This window comes from Agrilus planipennis, unplaced genomic scaffold (assembly GCF_000699045.2).
Source record: "Agrilus planipennis isolate EAB-ADULT unplaced genomic scaffold, Apla_2.0 scaffold226, whole genome shotgun sequence".
Classification (NCBI taxonomy): domain Eukaryota; kingdom Metazoa; phylum Arthropoda; class Insecta; order Coleoptera; family Buprestidae; genus Agrilus; species Agrilus planipennis.
Genome location: NW_020439017.1, coordinates 507209 through 524281, shown reverse-complemented (window position 1 = coordinate 524281; position 17073 = coordinate 507209). Strand labels below are relative to the sequence as shown.

Genomic DNA, 17073 nt, shown 5'->3' with positions numbered 1-17073 from the left:
AATAATAAAAACATCTACAATCAACAATTACTTCAAATTAAATGAACAAAAATAAGCATGCAAAATAAAAACTAATTTAAATAAAATAAACTATAAAAAAACATGCAAAATAAAAAACTAATTTGAATAAAGTGAACTTGATGAATTCTACTACATAGAGCATGCGAGATAGAGAACTATTTTAACTACGGGATCATCTTTGTCTTCTCCAACGTCGATCTGAAACAGATACGGTGGTAATAGATTAATAAGGAGCAATTAAAATTAATTATATCAAGTATTCTCACCTTAATTAACTGTAGACTGTAATGTTCCAGTTTGCAGGTGTGAAAAGCAAATCAAATCCAAGACGAACGCCAATGCAGAAAATTTCTTATTTCAGTGGAATTCACATAAATCTTCAGTTGCTCTCACTCATCACTTGAAAATTAACTGCATAATGTTGCAAGGTGAAGACGAAAACAGCAAATCAAGAATATAATCCACGAAAGACAACGCCCATGTAGACATTGGCTGTTTCAGTATGATCAAACTGAACATTAATTCTCTCTCATTTGTTGGATAACCTGCAGAAATGGACAAAAAGATATATTAATTACACTATCAATTAAGAAACACATTTAACACAACTAAGAACGCACCAAAAAGCAAGTAAAACAGCTGAATTATAAAATGACAAGGGTTACTATGACGCCATTTTACATCACAACCAAAGATCTACGACATAGATAAATGTCAAATAACACTACGTCAATTTATTATGCAGACAATAGAAACAGGTTAACAAGAAATTCCATAGATTAATGATAAATTTCAATTTACTCTGTGGAAAAATAGAAATTATCAAAATATACATGCACAATAACCTCAATTTATACAATAGATAATGGTTAACAGAAACGCCATTACATATTAATAAAAAGCAATTAATATTAATGAAGTAATGTATTCTCACCTTAATTAATTGTAGAAAGTGGCGTTCTAGTCTTCCAGTGTGCTGAGCAAACCATATCTGGGAGGGATACCACTGCAGACAATTTGTTGTTTCAGTGGAATTCAAATAACCAGTTGCTCTCACTCATGGGTTGAAAATTAACTGCATGATGTTGCAAAAAGGGAAGACGAAACAGCAAATCAATTATTTAGTCAAGGAAAGACAGCACCATTGTAGATAGTTTATTTCTGCACGATCTACCTTAACTTTAATTCTCTCTCAATTGTTGGGTAATCTGCAGAAATGGACAAAAAACTATGTTAATTCCACTATTAACTAAGGAAGGGATTAAACACACCTTAAAGAAAGTGAAAATATTAGCATGTCGCATATTAGAATGAGAATCAAGTATTGCATGTACTTAACAATTAACGTTTAAAAAAGCTTACCTAGAAGAATACTGTTCGATGCTTCAGTTTTACTCCTAAGCGTTCACAATAGAGAAGTGCCTCCAACAGTAGACACTTATAAGAAAAAAACACTGACGAGGAAATGAAGCCTATGAATGAATCATATAGTATTTTCTGAAAAACTGCAATACCTGAAATTAGTATCATTTGTATTTTTTTAACATTGACAATTCAATTCAGTAGGCTAAAATATTACAATAATTATTGCCAAAACAAATAAAACAATTGATTTAGAAAATTGAAAATAATTTAGTAAACATAACTATAGAATAATTACGGATGTCTTACCTATTCCAGAAACAGCCCTAAGTCCAAAGGAGGGAGCTCTAATGGTGCTGCACTTCTTCAGGTTTCGAATCCTTATTTGTCATATCAACGCTCATTTAATATGTTTAAATGACAACCTGTTGAAACAACGTAATATTAGTTATATCTCTATTATTATCTTTTATTTATTTATTAATACATATTAAGAACGTTAACATCCATCATTCAAATAATAGACTACCAAACTCAATAACTAACTTTTACAATTCAGAAGAGCAAAAACTTGTAGTAGGAATTATTGCCAAACAAATGAAATATAAGATTTGGAATCATCCTGTGTCCAATGAATAAAAATAAGTCTGACTGCTGCAAACATTAGATCGTAAGTAGTTTGGCCATCTAATACAAGGTGTTAGGTACCTCACAGCAACTCTATATTTAGAAAAAAAAAACAAGTTACAATCCAAAATGTTCACAACGAGGACAAAATGGAAAACTTTCTAACAGAAATTTAGAATTTTAATGGCAGAAATATTTTGGTTATGAAACGAAGACAATTCTTCGAGGCGTGATCACAAAAATATGACAAATCTACAACCATCGGCTAAACCTATTTTCATAATTCAAAAACTAACAAATTCTTAATTATTCGACCTCAAATAAACCAAGAATCTATAAAAGTTTTACGGTAAATTAGTCAGGCAAGATGCTAGGATGGACTCCCATGTTGAAGCATGAAACCAACATAATTCAGAAGTCATTTACGCTAAAAAAATCTCAGCAACGATAATTGAAACTCATCACTCACTAAACAGAAATGTATTCCACACAATCAAACTAAAATGGAATAAGGATTACGAATAAATACCTTCAGGTGTAGTTTATATTTCTGGACAGCAAAAATGGCGAATTCTCTCCGCCAACGCTCTGCAATGCGCAATGCTCCAAGACAAGATGACAAGATCAAACATCAGAGTTGCGCAGAAAAGCCGGAAGATCCATAGATGAAAATCCTTTCTATACCTATGATCATAGATAATAGAATTTATAGGTGTGTTCAATTATACTAACTGCGTTTAACTTCTAAATTAATAGTAACTGGCATAAGGCTTGTTTAATTTCTTGAACATTTTCGAATTAAATTATGCAGCTTTGTGACGTTTTTATTCATGACAGATAAATGTTAAAAGGCAATTAAAACATAAACATTACTAAATGGAAACGTATTCCACACAATCAATTTAAAATCAAATAAGGATTACGGATAAATACCTTCAGGCGCCGTTTCTGTTACTGGGCAGCAAAAATGGTAGCAGTCTTCTCCAAGACCTAAGAAGGAATAATAAATTAGCGAAGACCATTCGAAGACATTTGACATAGATCATAGATAGTTACTGAATTTATTGAGTACATATACCATAGACAAAAATCTTTATGTACAAATAATGGTAGTGTCTCCTGGATGACTCGAACGTGTTTTCAAATTTCAGGCAAAAATTGTTTTTCACAATTTCTGACTTTAATAGCTTATTTATATTTGCACTATATAATTAAACTAGCAAAACCCATCTTTACATTATTTACAAACTGAATCATTTATCAATAACCTCAAAATAGCATTTTTTGCTATTAAAATGAAACACAGAAAATTAAATGTTTTTAAGGAATTCTTAATATATAAAATAATCAAATTGCTGTTAATGTTTTATATATTACGGAATCGCCTATTTCTGATTTATCGGATTTTTAACTATAGGGAAATGGATACGTTTATTCAAACGAAAGCACAGGGAATATTTCACAAACTATAATAGATTGTGCCTGAAAGTTGGGGAATTCTACTGGAATTAAGGGAGAAACACTATCATTTAACTTGAGTTATTGACTTTTAATATTTAAGACAATAACGAAGTTGAATTGAATGCCAGCAATTCACTATTTTTTCAAGTACAATTTTCCAACATTTAAATACAAAATTACTATAACCGGGTAGAAACGATAGCATCGGTAAGTTCGAATAAAGATTATGACATTAGTCCCAAATTGATCTAGTACTTAAAACATATAATAGGCAAGTCTAACTAAATCCTTAGTGTGGAAACGAGTTTTATATTTTAAAGCTATTTTATGCAGTTTTAGTTTTAAGTAATTAATTATAATACATTCCTTATTGAGGTCATTAACGTTAATTTAAAGGCCCTCTAACAATGTTGTTAAAAGTTTAATTTTTACATACGTAACTAAGAGAAAATTAATTTTCTTTCTTAAGTATATATTACTGTCAAAAACATGATTTACACTTTATCACTCTGTACAAAACCAATATAAACCTAAGCTAAGCAGACAAACCTTTATCTAATTATACATATAAAATACATTTCGTACGATAATGAACAAAAAAAAAGAAATCTGTGTTTCAAAACCTGAATTTAACATTTAGACCAATTTTTACATTAAAATACAAAATCAAAACATTTTACATTATCGCTTTTGTAAATAAGTAAGTAATAATAATAGTTACTGATAATTAATTATTTTTAGTGTCTACGCGGCGCTTCGTAGAATAATACTAAGGTTTCCCATTAAAATACTTAAATATAACTATATTATTACATTACCCAACTATACAAATGGGGATAAATCATTTAATGTTACTACATACCAAAAAAATTACACGATGATACTACGATAATAAACGAAAGAAAAAGAATTTTCGGCGCGATTTGAAAAAAAAAATTAAAACAAATTCAAAACAAGTCCTGGGAATAATAATCAACAGAAAAAATACAGGATAAAAACATAACTACGACCGTCATAATATTATAAATGAACGACAAACTGCGAGATAAATATCCCAAAACCTGAGCAAATAACAAAATAAAAATAGTATTAAGATAGGTCTCCAAAATTATTGCTAAAAAAAAAATACACACATCAACAATGAATCTATTCATAAATATTTATATCACAAGATAAAACGAACACTAACCGCTTAGTTTTAGTAGTTGTAGAATAGAAATATTGATATAAGTGACGTAGGTGGACAACACTACGCTAGTATAATTACATTGTTTAAAAGAATCAACTTTTAAGTGCTACTTATTATCCACATTTTAATTGTTGAAAAAATATTTTTTGGCTGCGAATTATTGACATTAAAAATAAAAAACAAAATTTAAAACATTTTTTCGCACAAAAATTTTTACCATCTGGTAAAAATTACCTATTCGAAGCTGTGCCCGACGAATGGAGTTGGTGGGATGAAATGTATCTATTTGAGTAAACGTAATGAGCGAGCAACTGGTTGGTTAAATATTTATATATATATATATGTGTGTATGTATAGCATGTATATGTGTATTTGTATGTATGAGTGAACTGAATGACTGGTTAGTTCATATGACCATCATTATTATAAACGTTTTTTTTTTCGTCAGCTTCTTCGAATCATATCGAACTGACAATCGGTTAGATAATGTCCTTCTTTGAATGCACGCAGTAAGAAAATATGCATTTTTGTGTTAAATGCTTAATTTTTAAATTTTCTTTTTCTTTACGCCGTCGTTTCCAACGTCTGGTCTTCAGTCGCTATTGTTGTCGATGAATCGGCAATGCTGTTACTCATACTATTACAGTCTTCGCTAGGTATCCACTCTGCGAAACCTCTATTAACTAATTCGCCGTTCAAAAATACGACGCTCTGAAAGAAAAAATAAAAAAATATTAGTAACTAAAGGACTATGGTGGATAAGAGCAAGAAAATGATAGCTGTATCGAGTGTATATATTTGTGTCACCCTAAATACAGTCTGTTTTTGTTTCTACTTTGGCATAAAAGTTGTTTTTATCAGTACTTAATTTTGTTTTTCATCGGTCTACCTACGGAATCGTAGGAATGAGTGGATACTAGTTGAGATGAGAATGATCAATCGGAAGAAATGAGGAAGGGAGTGAAAGATTATCTGTGGAACAATGCCCGAATAAATCATATAAAAAGGGCAGACGAATTCGGAATCGAACTAATGTCGTTAATCAATAGTTCTAAAACTTCTAAGCTACGCAAAATTTAAGAAAAAAGAGGTATTATTAACATCGTTACTTCCGTATAAATCTGCGAAACGGCTGACCGATTCTCAACCTGGTTTTGTGACGTCACACAAAGCAAGTTGTAGCCCTTTAAATTCACGATCGCCTTGAAGAATTTTACAATAACAATAAAAACTATAAAAGTAAATAGTAAAATGTGTTACTGATTATTAGAACATTACAAATAGAAACTGAACTAGTTGTACAGTTAGCATTTTCTTAATTTTACCATTGGAGATTTGTTTTATTCAGTGGCGGGGCAACAACTAAATTTGATGTGGGCAAGACAGATTTCGCGAGGCCCTGTTCTATGGCGACCTGAAGACGGATTTTATAAAATAATAAAAACAAACAAAACAATTAACACTGCCAAGTTTTTATTCATAAAAATACAAATTAGATTAATAAGTATTAAATGAAAAATTACAAATCGTTAATATAAAGGTGGAGATATACATTTCTTAAAGTGTATCTTAAAAAACATTAGATTTCTTTATTAAAGGAACAGAAATTTCCTGCTTTTAACGTTACTAAATTCCTTAATTATGGTATCGTAATTCAGCCTAGATGCCAAATCTGATTCAATTGATAAAACAGCCAAAGCTGAAAGTCTTTCTTGGCTCATTGTGTTTCTCAAATAATTTTTTATTAATTTTAATTTTGAAAAACTTCTTTCAGCAGAGGCTGTACTTACCGGAATTGTTAATAAAATTCGGATGACAATGTAAATATTTGGGTAAATTTCTTTCAAGCTATTTTCTGTTATGTATGACAGCAGCTGTTTCACGTCTTTAATGAAGTTGGGTAAATTCGGGATCATTGTATTTAATTCTTCATATAATTCAAATGGTTGGAAGTCACTGCTCTCACCCACACGCAGGACGTTATGTAAATCGTTACAGTGTTTTAATATTTGCTCCTGTGGCATATTTTTTAGCGCGCTTAAATCATAGAGAAAACCAAAGTCTTCAAAATGTTGATTTAAAGACGTAAATCTTAATTCCATATTGGTTATTATAGAATCAATCATGGCGTAAAAAAAATCTGTTTGATACCGGATTTTGGGAGACTGTATAGGTTCATCGCTGCTTTCATAATCGAACATCCTTTTCTTTTTGGCTACTCTTTTATTCTTAAACTCTTTTGGCAGGTCATAACAGCTTTTCTCAGTAAATTTCCGAACATCAGACGTACAGTCATAAAAATAAACAATATTGAATAACACAATTATACGTTTCTATTGTTATGCGCCTAGCGACTGCGTTGCGTACTTTGATTTGATTGGTTGACTTCCTAGTAAAGAAAGTAAACAAATAAACCGGGGATTCCCCGCACTCTGGTCGGCGGCAAATGTTGCCAGACTAAGAAAACATGTTTCACAACAAAATTGATTTATATTTTTTTTGTTTTATTCTCGCTTTAAACATTTTTGAGTCGCGAGGCCCCTTGTACCGCGAGGCCGTAGGCGGTGGCCCACGTCGCCCACGCTTAACGCCGCCTCTGGTTTTATTAGACTGATTCGAAACAATTCTGCAATATTACCCAATTACCTTCTACAAAATGTTCACTGAATATTAAATAAAAATGATAACAATAATGGGAGAGTCAAAATGTCTCACCTGAGGGCCAAGTACGATGTAAATATGAACTAATGGTATCCTTTCGTCGGCAAATCCCACCACTTGCGTATAGAGAATGGATCCTTTCGTAAGATCAGCCACCAATGTATAAGCTTCATCTAACCAAAGTGCATCATCACCTAAAAAAATTACGATATACTTAAGCATTATCTTGTTAAAGCCGACATTGAACTTTTTGAGTAGATAATATTTTTAATGAAGTATGTACCACAATTACAATCGTGCTTTTATGACATTCTTCTGTTTTGAACCGACCGTCTTAAAAAAAAATGAAAAATATTGGATTCTAAAAAGTAGAAATTATAGAAATCAAGCTAAAATAAGTGTTGATTGTTTGTATCTTCACGTGTCTTTTATAAAATTTGAAAAATACTAAACGATTTTAAAAGTATGGTTAATGCATATTGATTTCTATTGTAAAATTTGAAAAATTCTATAAAGGTATAGCAATCACTTTCGACATTCTCATAAAAAATTAGAAGTATTTTATGAATTTAAATAAAAAAATGATACTGTAATTTACTTTTACAAGTAATTTTCTTTCATTATTTATTCCCTGTTTTAATAACGAAAACATGGCACTGGCAATTTATCACTAAAATATTAGAATTCATAATGCCATAGACGAAGTGTCCTCAATTGACAGTATATTAAATGCACAATCATTAATTATTTTTATTGATACATAAAACGTGCGACTCTTTATCGGGATTTCTTTTAACCACTAATTTTGAAAACAACAGATGATATAAGCATTGTATTTAGTTTCTAAGGATGCCTACGCTTTTCATAAAACGCAGCCTCAAGAGAATTCATTTATTTTCCATTACTTCGCAACTTAATGTAGTGGGGAGTTATATTCCATAAAATTCTGATAGATTTCATTCTACTTACTATAAAAAACTTTATACTGATAAAAATTGGGTAATTTGTACGATTAGCAATAAGGGTTAAATTACATTTTAAAAATAAATTAACAGAATACAATTATATTAATAATAATAAGGGAAAACTTTACCTCCAATAGGCTTTACGTTTGCCAAAACGCATTCAGACGCTTGAAAAGGAAGTGACAAGAAATCGGCTCTGATCTGCCTGAGTTCACTGTTTGGTATATTTACATAGCCACCGTAGTCTAAAAATTTCACATAAGACACTTCGTTTTCCAGATCGGTCGATAAAACTAACGCACGATACCACGCACCCAAGGATTGTGCAATACAAACGGTGTTTTCTGGAAAATAAAAAAGTACATTTTCGTATTTATTTTAAAGAAATTTAATTCTGATATTGATTTCTTTCTGAATTTCTTTTGTATTGCTTTAATTCTACATTCTACATACCTGGTATGGGGTTTGGCAGAAGGGGTGAGCTGGCATCCGCATAACATGCGTTTAGACAATTACTGAGCATCAATAGGTTGGGGAAGGTGGGATGTGTGGGCTGTTGCAGGAATAAGTGGTTAGGTGCTACCATGCAACTCACTATGGTGTCGTTGTTAATTCCTTCTATCAGTTTTAACTGCAACAAACAATATTTCGTTATGTAACAAATACGTTTTTATTGTATAAACATGTGTAGTAATGAAATAAATGTTCACGATAATGTTAGATATTAAACCTTACAATTTGTAGGGTTTATACGTATAGAAAACAACTTACGCATAAATGTTCAGGTATTAGAGGAACTGTTGAGACGGGCGGTAAAAATGAAACCTGTTCTAGAGTCAGTTCGGGGTACCGTTTTTCAGGAAATTTATCCCTTATCATTTCTAGTGCCGTGTCAATTTCCAATTGTGTACCTGTAACAATAAAACGTGAGTAAGATTAATAGTTCATAACAATTTAATTGAACAAAAAGTACAAAAAATAAGTGTTGCTACCTTATAAAAAAAGTACAACGTTTTCTGCAGCGCGTTCTGAGTAAAATAATGTTGCCGATAAAATATGATAATACAATATTGCGGTAGAAGTAAAAATTAATGTTCTGAACATTTGTTTCACAGCATTCAAATTGAAATTGAAAGCAGTGTCGTAGGCGTCCAGTGTACTTTCACAGTCTCCAATAACTGGCTGGTTTTACCTCCAGCCAGCCAGTACGACTGTACAAAAACTTTCAAGCCAATACGACTTATCAACGACAAACTTTTAAGTTTTTCTTTCGTTGCAGCATCTTTTATTGTAGCAAACATGCCCTATAAAAACTAAGATCAGTAAGATAAATAAAAGAAAAGGGAATATGTTATTAACAAATGTCTGTTTTGTGACTTTGATAATTTAATGTGACAATATGACTAATGAAAACCAACTTTTTGTCTTTTTGTCAAAAACAAGTGTGTTGAAAGTTGATGAACTATTTCGAGAAATCAAGAGAAAGTGGAAATTCCTCAACTTATTTCCAGGTATAGTTTTCGTAATAGTACATTTTCGTTGTTCCTGTTTTTTCATGATTTGATTCATAAAGTTAGTGACCTTTAGACCCATACGATAGGTCGTATCTTATACAATCCAGCCTGGATTCACATTTAACAAAAGTATAAAAAATTACCTATTTTATAAAACCAAAGTGAAAATAAAATACAAAATAAAGAGACAAAATGAAGAGAGATATCGATCAATTACTTACTTGATATTTTATCACATGCAATACATTTTTAATTTATTATCAGATACTTAGTCTTTATTCGCAATACGTTCTCGTTCTCATCATTTTTTGACCGACATTGAGAAATTAACGAACCTAACTTGGTTTTATTGTTATTGATACGAGGCGTTTGTGGTAAACGTACAATAAATTAAGGTATAAGCTAAATATTTAGTTATCTAATAACAAAAATAAAAGTATACCGCTCTTTAAAAAGCAATAAAGACGAGCAATAAACTGTACTGATAAGTCTTTAGACAGATTCCATTAAAAAAGTTAAGGAAGCTATTAATAAAGTAGGTATTAATTCAATTATTAGCTTGCAAATGTATTATCTATTGAACTTTGTAGTACAAAAATTAAATAATTCCAGAGCTTTATGAATGTAATAAAAAACTGCTACAGCTAGACCGACCTTATCGCACGGGTGCAAAGGTCACTAACATTACATAGACGGTAGTTTTACCTAAGGCGGTTTCATCCTTTAATATAATAATTTAAATGGAACACCCAGTATATATTTACATTTTTGAAAAAAAACACGATTTCAGTTGTTTGAATGAGACCAAATAGCATGTAAACTATAAAAGCTACAAACCTGCGGTTAGCACAGTTTATTTTGGAACAAATTACCGTATCTTTTTTGGTATTGGCAAAATGTGTACGTTATTCAGAGCTGGAAATATAGAAACCTACTTTTGACAATATCATTCAATATGAGGTCATTATCAACTCAAAAAACACATCAACTATAAAAATGTATTACTGTTATTATAAAAAATGTACCAACCTGAATATTGGTTTCTTTATTGAAAGAGATTATCAAATTTAATAACGTGGTTTTTGCTTGGAGATGCAAAAATCCAGAAAACTGGTTTTCATTATTCATATTGAACAAATGTCACTGTAAAACAATTAGTCTCAAAACGGATATCTGTTAAGTGCAGGTGGAGGTGAAGACTAGAAATGGTAATTGTGGTGATGACCTGATGACTGGAGCGTCGATCGGGGTACGGAGACTGCTGGAGGGGCAAAAAAATATTGCAGAACGCATACGAAGTGGGATTTGGCATTGGAAGCGCAGCAGGTAGATGCGAAAAATAATATCAACCAACCAATATAACCTAACCTAACCCGACCGTAATCCAATTTCATCTAACACAGCAATGAAATTTTTGGAATAATATAATAAAAAGGGCGTACCATCTTTCGCTATAAGTTTTTTAAGGTATCTTGAAAAAAAGTTGTATAATTTTTTTAACCCAGTTTGACCTTGGATTCATGCAATAATATACGTATATTGAAAACGGAAAGACATGAAAATTTGAAGAAAAAATTAGGTACTGATTTCTGATTGTTTAAAGTATATAATGAAATATTTACATGAATGGAACTTGTCTTATGTAAAATAAAAAAAAAATTGGATTTGGAACTCTTTTGAAGAATTGCAATTAATGTTTGCATTCGTGTTAACAGTAACATTACTTTACTAAAGTACACTATTTTAAATACAATAAATCGTAAAAAATATATGTAATTCGTTTCTGCAATAAAAAAATTTAATAACCCGAGAAATTTAACAAAATAAGGTTTGTTGAATAAAATACAAATCAACAAAAAAAGGCATGTGCTGTGTATCAGACCTTTCATAATAGCATACACTGATAGACCTATATAAACAGCTATGCAACTGTTAATTTGTTCACTTAATATTGTGTCATCCTGACCCTTTTTTATGCAAAGGTCACCGAACCTGCTTATTTAATAATACGCCACGTTTGTCACAGAAGCAAATAAACAGAAAATAAGGAACTTCTTTAAATAACATGTGGTTTCTAAACGATGACTCACCTTCTATTTGGCACACTTTCAACTTGGGATTATCCGGGTGCTTCTTGATCACAATATGAGCCCGGGTCTTTTCCTTGATCTGCGTGACAAAAGTGCCTTGGCGTCCAATCAGTCTACCAACGAGGTTTTGAGGTATTAGGAACTCGTATATCGAGTGCAAGGGGACATCCCCGGACACTGATCCATCGCATGCAGGTGTCCTGGAGGGGGGAGGCGTTACTACATCACTGCCACCTTTTCCACTATCACTAGAACCCTGAAATAAACGGAAATGGTAACCATTATAGTTTGAAATGTACAGTATTTGAAACTTCTAATATTTATAACCTTATAAATTTTTGTATTTTACGTTTAATTGCTTTTCTGTTTGCAGGTGTTTATTTTCCCCAAAATAATATAACATTACAATTTTTTGAATTTCAAATTATCTAAATATTTATACCGTAAATTAGACGTACCCTTTTTAGTGGGTCATCCTATCACACTAGTGGAGGATCACGGCAATGGTCTACATTTTTTATCTTTACTTTCAAGGCACATGTCGCAACAAATATCGAACAGTAAGTAATGCAAATTCTACACGGACTTAAATACCTTCGACTGGCAAATGCATCTCAAGTGTACGAATCTTAATTACATAACAAACGAACGTTACATGTCGTCCGACACATTTGTGGTGCAACATTTGTATCTTAGATGTGCGACCTGACTAACTAACTACCCAGGTAAAGCAAAACGTTTACCGAACGTAAAATTTTACATTTCTCTGTCGGCATTTCTTCTTTTCATGTCACACGATGAAAATGAATGATTTAGCGAAGGTGTGATATATTTTTTTTTAATCGCGTTTATTTAAAAATATTTGCTGCTTCTCTGAAAATAAAAATTTTACTGCCTAGGGCCAGGCCTCATTGGCCTAAGCATAAATAAATCACTCTGTATATTACATATAAGTTAGCAATAACTAATTACTAAACAGCAAAGTCAATCGTATCAAATAACAATTCAGAAACTGTTTTTAATAAGTTTGTGTGAGCAATTAAGTATTATTGTACTTCCTTTTGATTGCCAAAAATTGTATTTTTTCATAAAAAAAGTTCGTTCAGGTGAAAAATATTGATAAAGAGACACCGTAAGAAAAAAGTTTTAACGAAAAATTGTTTTGTTTTTCTAATTCTACCAATAGATAAAATTTTAGTTTGTACCATTGAATCCTCTTTCAGCAGCATAATAATGAATTTAGACCACTTATTTTGTAGAAAAAATGAACGATAACGGGCACTACTACACATTGTAGAACAACATATTTCACAAACTTTTGCTCACAATATTGTACAAAAGTTAAAAACATTTGCAAATCAGATACATAAACATGACCACATAACTAAAAAATGAAAACACAACCGCAACAAGTTGAACTAACGACGCTACGGCTACTATCACTCTGTGCACTTAAATTTAACTCGATGAATTGTTTTGTTTGTTGTATCGCAAAACTCCAATAGCAGGAAGTGAACGTTATGTAACAAAATTAATCAATATATATGTGAGATAACGTAAAATAATCAGAAATTCAAAAAATTCAATTCCCTTCTCTATATCTGCAAAGTCATTTCTTTTTCACAGAAAGGCAAACAACGTTATTTTTTACTTCATTCAGTACTTGGAAAGATTAACAAATCAATTCGAATTTATTTAAAGTTAAAAGCGTGGCCGATAGTAAGGACGCACGTAGCTGGTTGCAATGTGGGATCAGAATTGGTGTCTCTAGTCTAGGCGGTAGTCGCTTTTTGCTGAATGTTAGAGCGAGTTCGCACCCTGCTCAGTAGGGTCCAGCACTGCACGGTAATGTTTAAATACATAATCGAAGACATGATTTACATAAATACGTAATAATTATCATAAAATGTGCATCGACTAATTAAATATGTAAATATAACGTCTAACGCGCATATACAAATAGGTAGGTACAGGGTTTTTGACGTGACAACGTCTTATAATTCGATGGAGCCGGCTGCACGCACGAAAAAACATGACTCATGCGGCGTTACCTCGCTCTGAGGCGTTCCATTTAAGGCTTGAAGTGCAAGCGAGAGCGTGGAACGAGCGACAAAGAAGCACAATCGGCCTCCGCGTTCGGCAGCGTTCGACATCTGTCTCTCTCCTACTTGAGTGAGCGATGCGTCCGCGTGGACAGCTGCTATACAATAATACATTTCCATTTACCTCCTCCTCTATTTCCATACAAAATATCAAACAAATAAAATTAAAATTTTCTTTTGAAAAATTAAAAAATTCCATCAGTATTTTCTTATGACGTTGTCACGTTCAACTATCGTCAGTAAACCGACTTTACAGACAACCGATTTTTTTCTTGAATACGTCACATTCGCAATGAGTGAAGCAAAGCCTTTTAAACTTTTGGATGTTTCATTACCGCCAGTTACTAATGCTGGTGGGCGGCTTCGGAAGGTGTGGGCGGTGGTTGGGGTGAGAAAGATAACAAGGACGAAATGAATACAGTAGAGTGAAAGATTATCTTATGTTACTGCCCCAGCATTTGCTGAAGTGATCTACACAAACCACAGAAAAACTCACACCAGAACAGACGCACGCGGAATCGATCCAGTGTCCTTCCGAAAGCAAAGCATCGGTCTAAACCTCTAGGCTGTGCCGCTCGGTAATGACTTCAGCGAATTTTATGAGTTAAATACCAAATACCTTTTTATATACATAATAAAACGAATTATAAAGCCAAAGTAGTTACCAATAAAATATCTATACTTATTACAACCGAAAATTATGTATGAGGACGCTAATTATCCTCAGAAATAAAAAAAGAAAAAGCTTACCTCGCTGTGATTGTCAGAAATTGAACTAAGGGACGGACTAGCCAGCATAAGATCGACCGGACTGTGATTCGCCGAATCTCGCTCGCAACTTGTCCGGTGATATTCTTCTTGATGATGGTTATTTTTCGGTGACCTGGGTTTCGTCTCCAGGTGTAATGAACTTAACTTTTTCTCTACTGTCGTTTCATTCAATTCTGTATCAATATTGGCTGCAGTTTCTTCCGCTCTGCTCTCCGTCATTTTTTCGGGGTTTTTTGTCAAATTTTTAGACTGTGGAGTCTTTGAACGTCGCTTCGATTTAGTCATTTCTACCTCTTTTGGGATTTCACTAGTACTATCTACCTGATCACACCCGCCTTCCTGAGACGATGGTGTGTTTATAGGTGAACAACTTACTCTAGACAATTCGGGAAATGGTGGACTACTACAAGGAGGTGTAGTACTTTCAGTACCAGTTTGTTGGCAGTTTTCTTTATTTTCTGAGGTATCAATGGCGGTTTTAACTGAGGAATTTTCCGATTCGGACGAAGTCCTTTCTTCCTCTACAGTTTCGATGCTAACAATCGAAGCAGTAGACTTCAAAGGCGATACGTTCAAACTGTTGTTACTTCTTTTACTATACGGATCTGACTTCATAGATTTGATCTTTTCGATTTCCAAGTCCAAATCCTCGTCAGAAATGATTATTGGACTGGGCTTTTTAGCCCTCAGTTCCCGTGGGAACACGATGTCAATCGGATCGGTATCAACGCCAGAAAGCGATCTCGAGAATGTCTTAGAAGGTGTCGTAAGATTCGCCTCGGCCGACGCTTCAGCCTCTTTTAGTTCTTCTTCTAGTGTTTTCGTCTCCTGTTTCTGAACCTTTTTCCCTGGGTCACTTCGTAGTACAGTTCTTTTTTTTTTGAACCACAAATAGGTGAGGAGAATTGTCAGTGGTAGACCTGCCCAAACTAGCACCTGACGCGTCCGTAAAGGTGCCATTCCTTGAAAGATCCACGATTGAACGATTCAAACAACAAAACGAGATCCTGAAACAACAAAAGAAACTGTTACTATTGTTACATTACGTAAATCGAAAACGAAAGTTTTCGTTTGCTAAAAATGACAAATAAGCACATGAATCAATGCGTAACGAATCATTTTACAGCTGATAATTTGCATAACTTAACCGACAGAAGGCAATGACTTTTAAATTTATTTAGTGAAAATCTAAACTAAAACATCAGTTTACTCTAAATGCGGAAAGTAGGCAGCATGACTGGTAAGGCACATAATTCACTCTACTGTCAATATTTTTTACTTATTCCGTCAAATTTCTGTAACTCAAACTTGTATAACTCGATATCTTTTCTAACGCAAATATTTTTTGTTCCCTTGACATGCACGGGTAAGTGATTGTTTTACATTTATTTTAAACTATTTAAGTTAAACTCGAGATTCGAGTGTGGATTTGACATTATGATTTACCTCTTTAATTCCCTTTCCTATTAATACTATTCGAAGCACAACGATAGACGAGTAAACAAAAAAGTTAAAACGTTAATGTAAATTTTTTTTATACGAAGGTGACACAGTAAAGAAAACTTTTTATCGCGCTAATACATGGTTAGAAATATACGCTTTTATAGTTTATAAAATGAAGTATTTCTTTGATTACAACATTAACATTAAATTCTGAAAATTATATCTTCGTGAACAATAAGAACATTTTTTTTTTAACTTAAAAGATACGTTTATTAAAAACGGTTATAAAGAGCGTAAAATTACTAATATAAGTACATACGCCAACATTATTTATCAGCCAACAGAACTGCCAGGTGAATTAACTGAAAGAAAAGGAACAGGTTCGTTACATTATAAATCTTGCACGGTGACCACGCCTTGCTCGCGAACACAACCATTGTGATAATATCGGTCAATTTCACAATACAATTTCAAGCATACTCTCACAATTTATTGTCGTTCGTTAAAATGCCGTTTTCTTGTATCAGAAGTACCTACTTCAATACACTTTTTCGCTTTCAATAAATACACTATCTATCTATACATTCAAGTTAATCACTATCTTCAGTAAATATATTTCGCTAAACTATTCAACTAAAGACCAGGAAAAACTTAATTATTCATATATTGCCCGATTTAAGGTACTACATACACTGGAATCGGAAAGACAGCACGGAACGGACTCACGGTATTTTCGCAGAATTTAGCTTATTGTTACTAACGCCAAAAGAACATTATTACAATAAACGATAATGAAATGGATTCATTTATAGATATGTTCGAAGCATCACGTTTATGGTTAACACATTCATTTGTTTCATGATTTAC

At 32.5% G+C, this 17073-nt stretch overlaps 1 protein-coding gene and 1 long non-coding RNA gene across 10 annotated transcripts in view; both read right to left on the bottom strand.

Annotated features, from left to right (window-relative positions):
- Nucleotides 1-410: 410 nt before the first annotated feature.
- On the bottom strand, nt 411-3068 carry LOC108740947. 3 transcript variants are annotated; one of them, XR_001938429.2, is made up of 7 exons: nt 2944-3068; nt 2540-2694; nt 1930-2103; nt 1693-1808; nt 1384-1535; nt 956-1229; nt 411-566 (listed from the first exon to the last, which is right to left on the bottom strand). It is a non-coding gene; the product is annotated as an uncharacterized LOC108740947 (long non-coding RNA). The 3 variants fall into 3 exon arrangements; XR_001938430.2 differs by having other exon boundaries at nt 1384-1526; nt 2944-3067; XR_001938431.2 differs by lacking the exon at nt 1930-2103 and having other exon boundaries at nt 2944-3066.
- An 858-nt stretch (nt 3069-3926) lies between these two features.
- Nucleotides 3927-17073, bottom strand: part of LOC108740948 (A-kinase anchor protein 1, mitochondrial) — a 104303-nt gene continuing 91156 nt past the window's right edge. For 6 of the 7 annotated variants that reach the window (XM_018475485.2, XM_018475486.2, XM_018475483.2 and 3 more), the window contains 7 exons: nt 14743-15770; nt 11891-12146; nt 9058-9197; nt 8740-8917; nt 8415-8630; nt 7376-7515; nt 3927-5371 (listed from right to left, as the gene is read on the bottom strand). In XM_018475485.2, coding sequence (XP_018330987.1) covers nt 5225-5371; nt 7376-7515; nt 8415-8630; nt 8740-8917; nt 9058-9197; nt 11891-12146; nt 14743-15723 — 2058 coding nt within the window. In that variant the 5' untranslated portion in view covers nt 15724-15770 and the 3' untranslated portion in view covers nt 3927-5224. Of the gene's footprint in view, nt 5372-7375; nt 7516-8414; nt 8631-8739; nt 8918-9057; nt 9198-11890; nt 12147-13095; nt 13357-14742; nt 15771-17073 lie in introns of those variants that run through there. The other variant, XM_018475489.2, reaches the window with a different exon arrangement.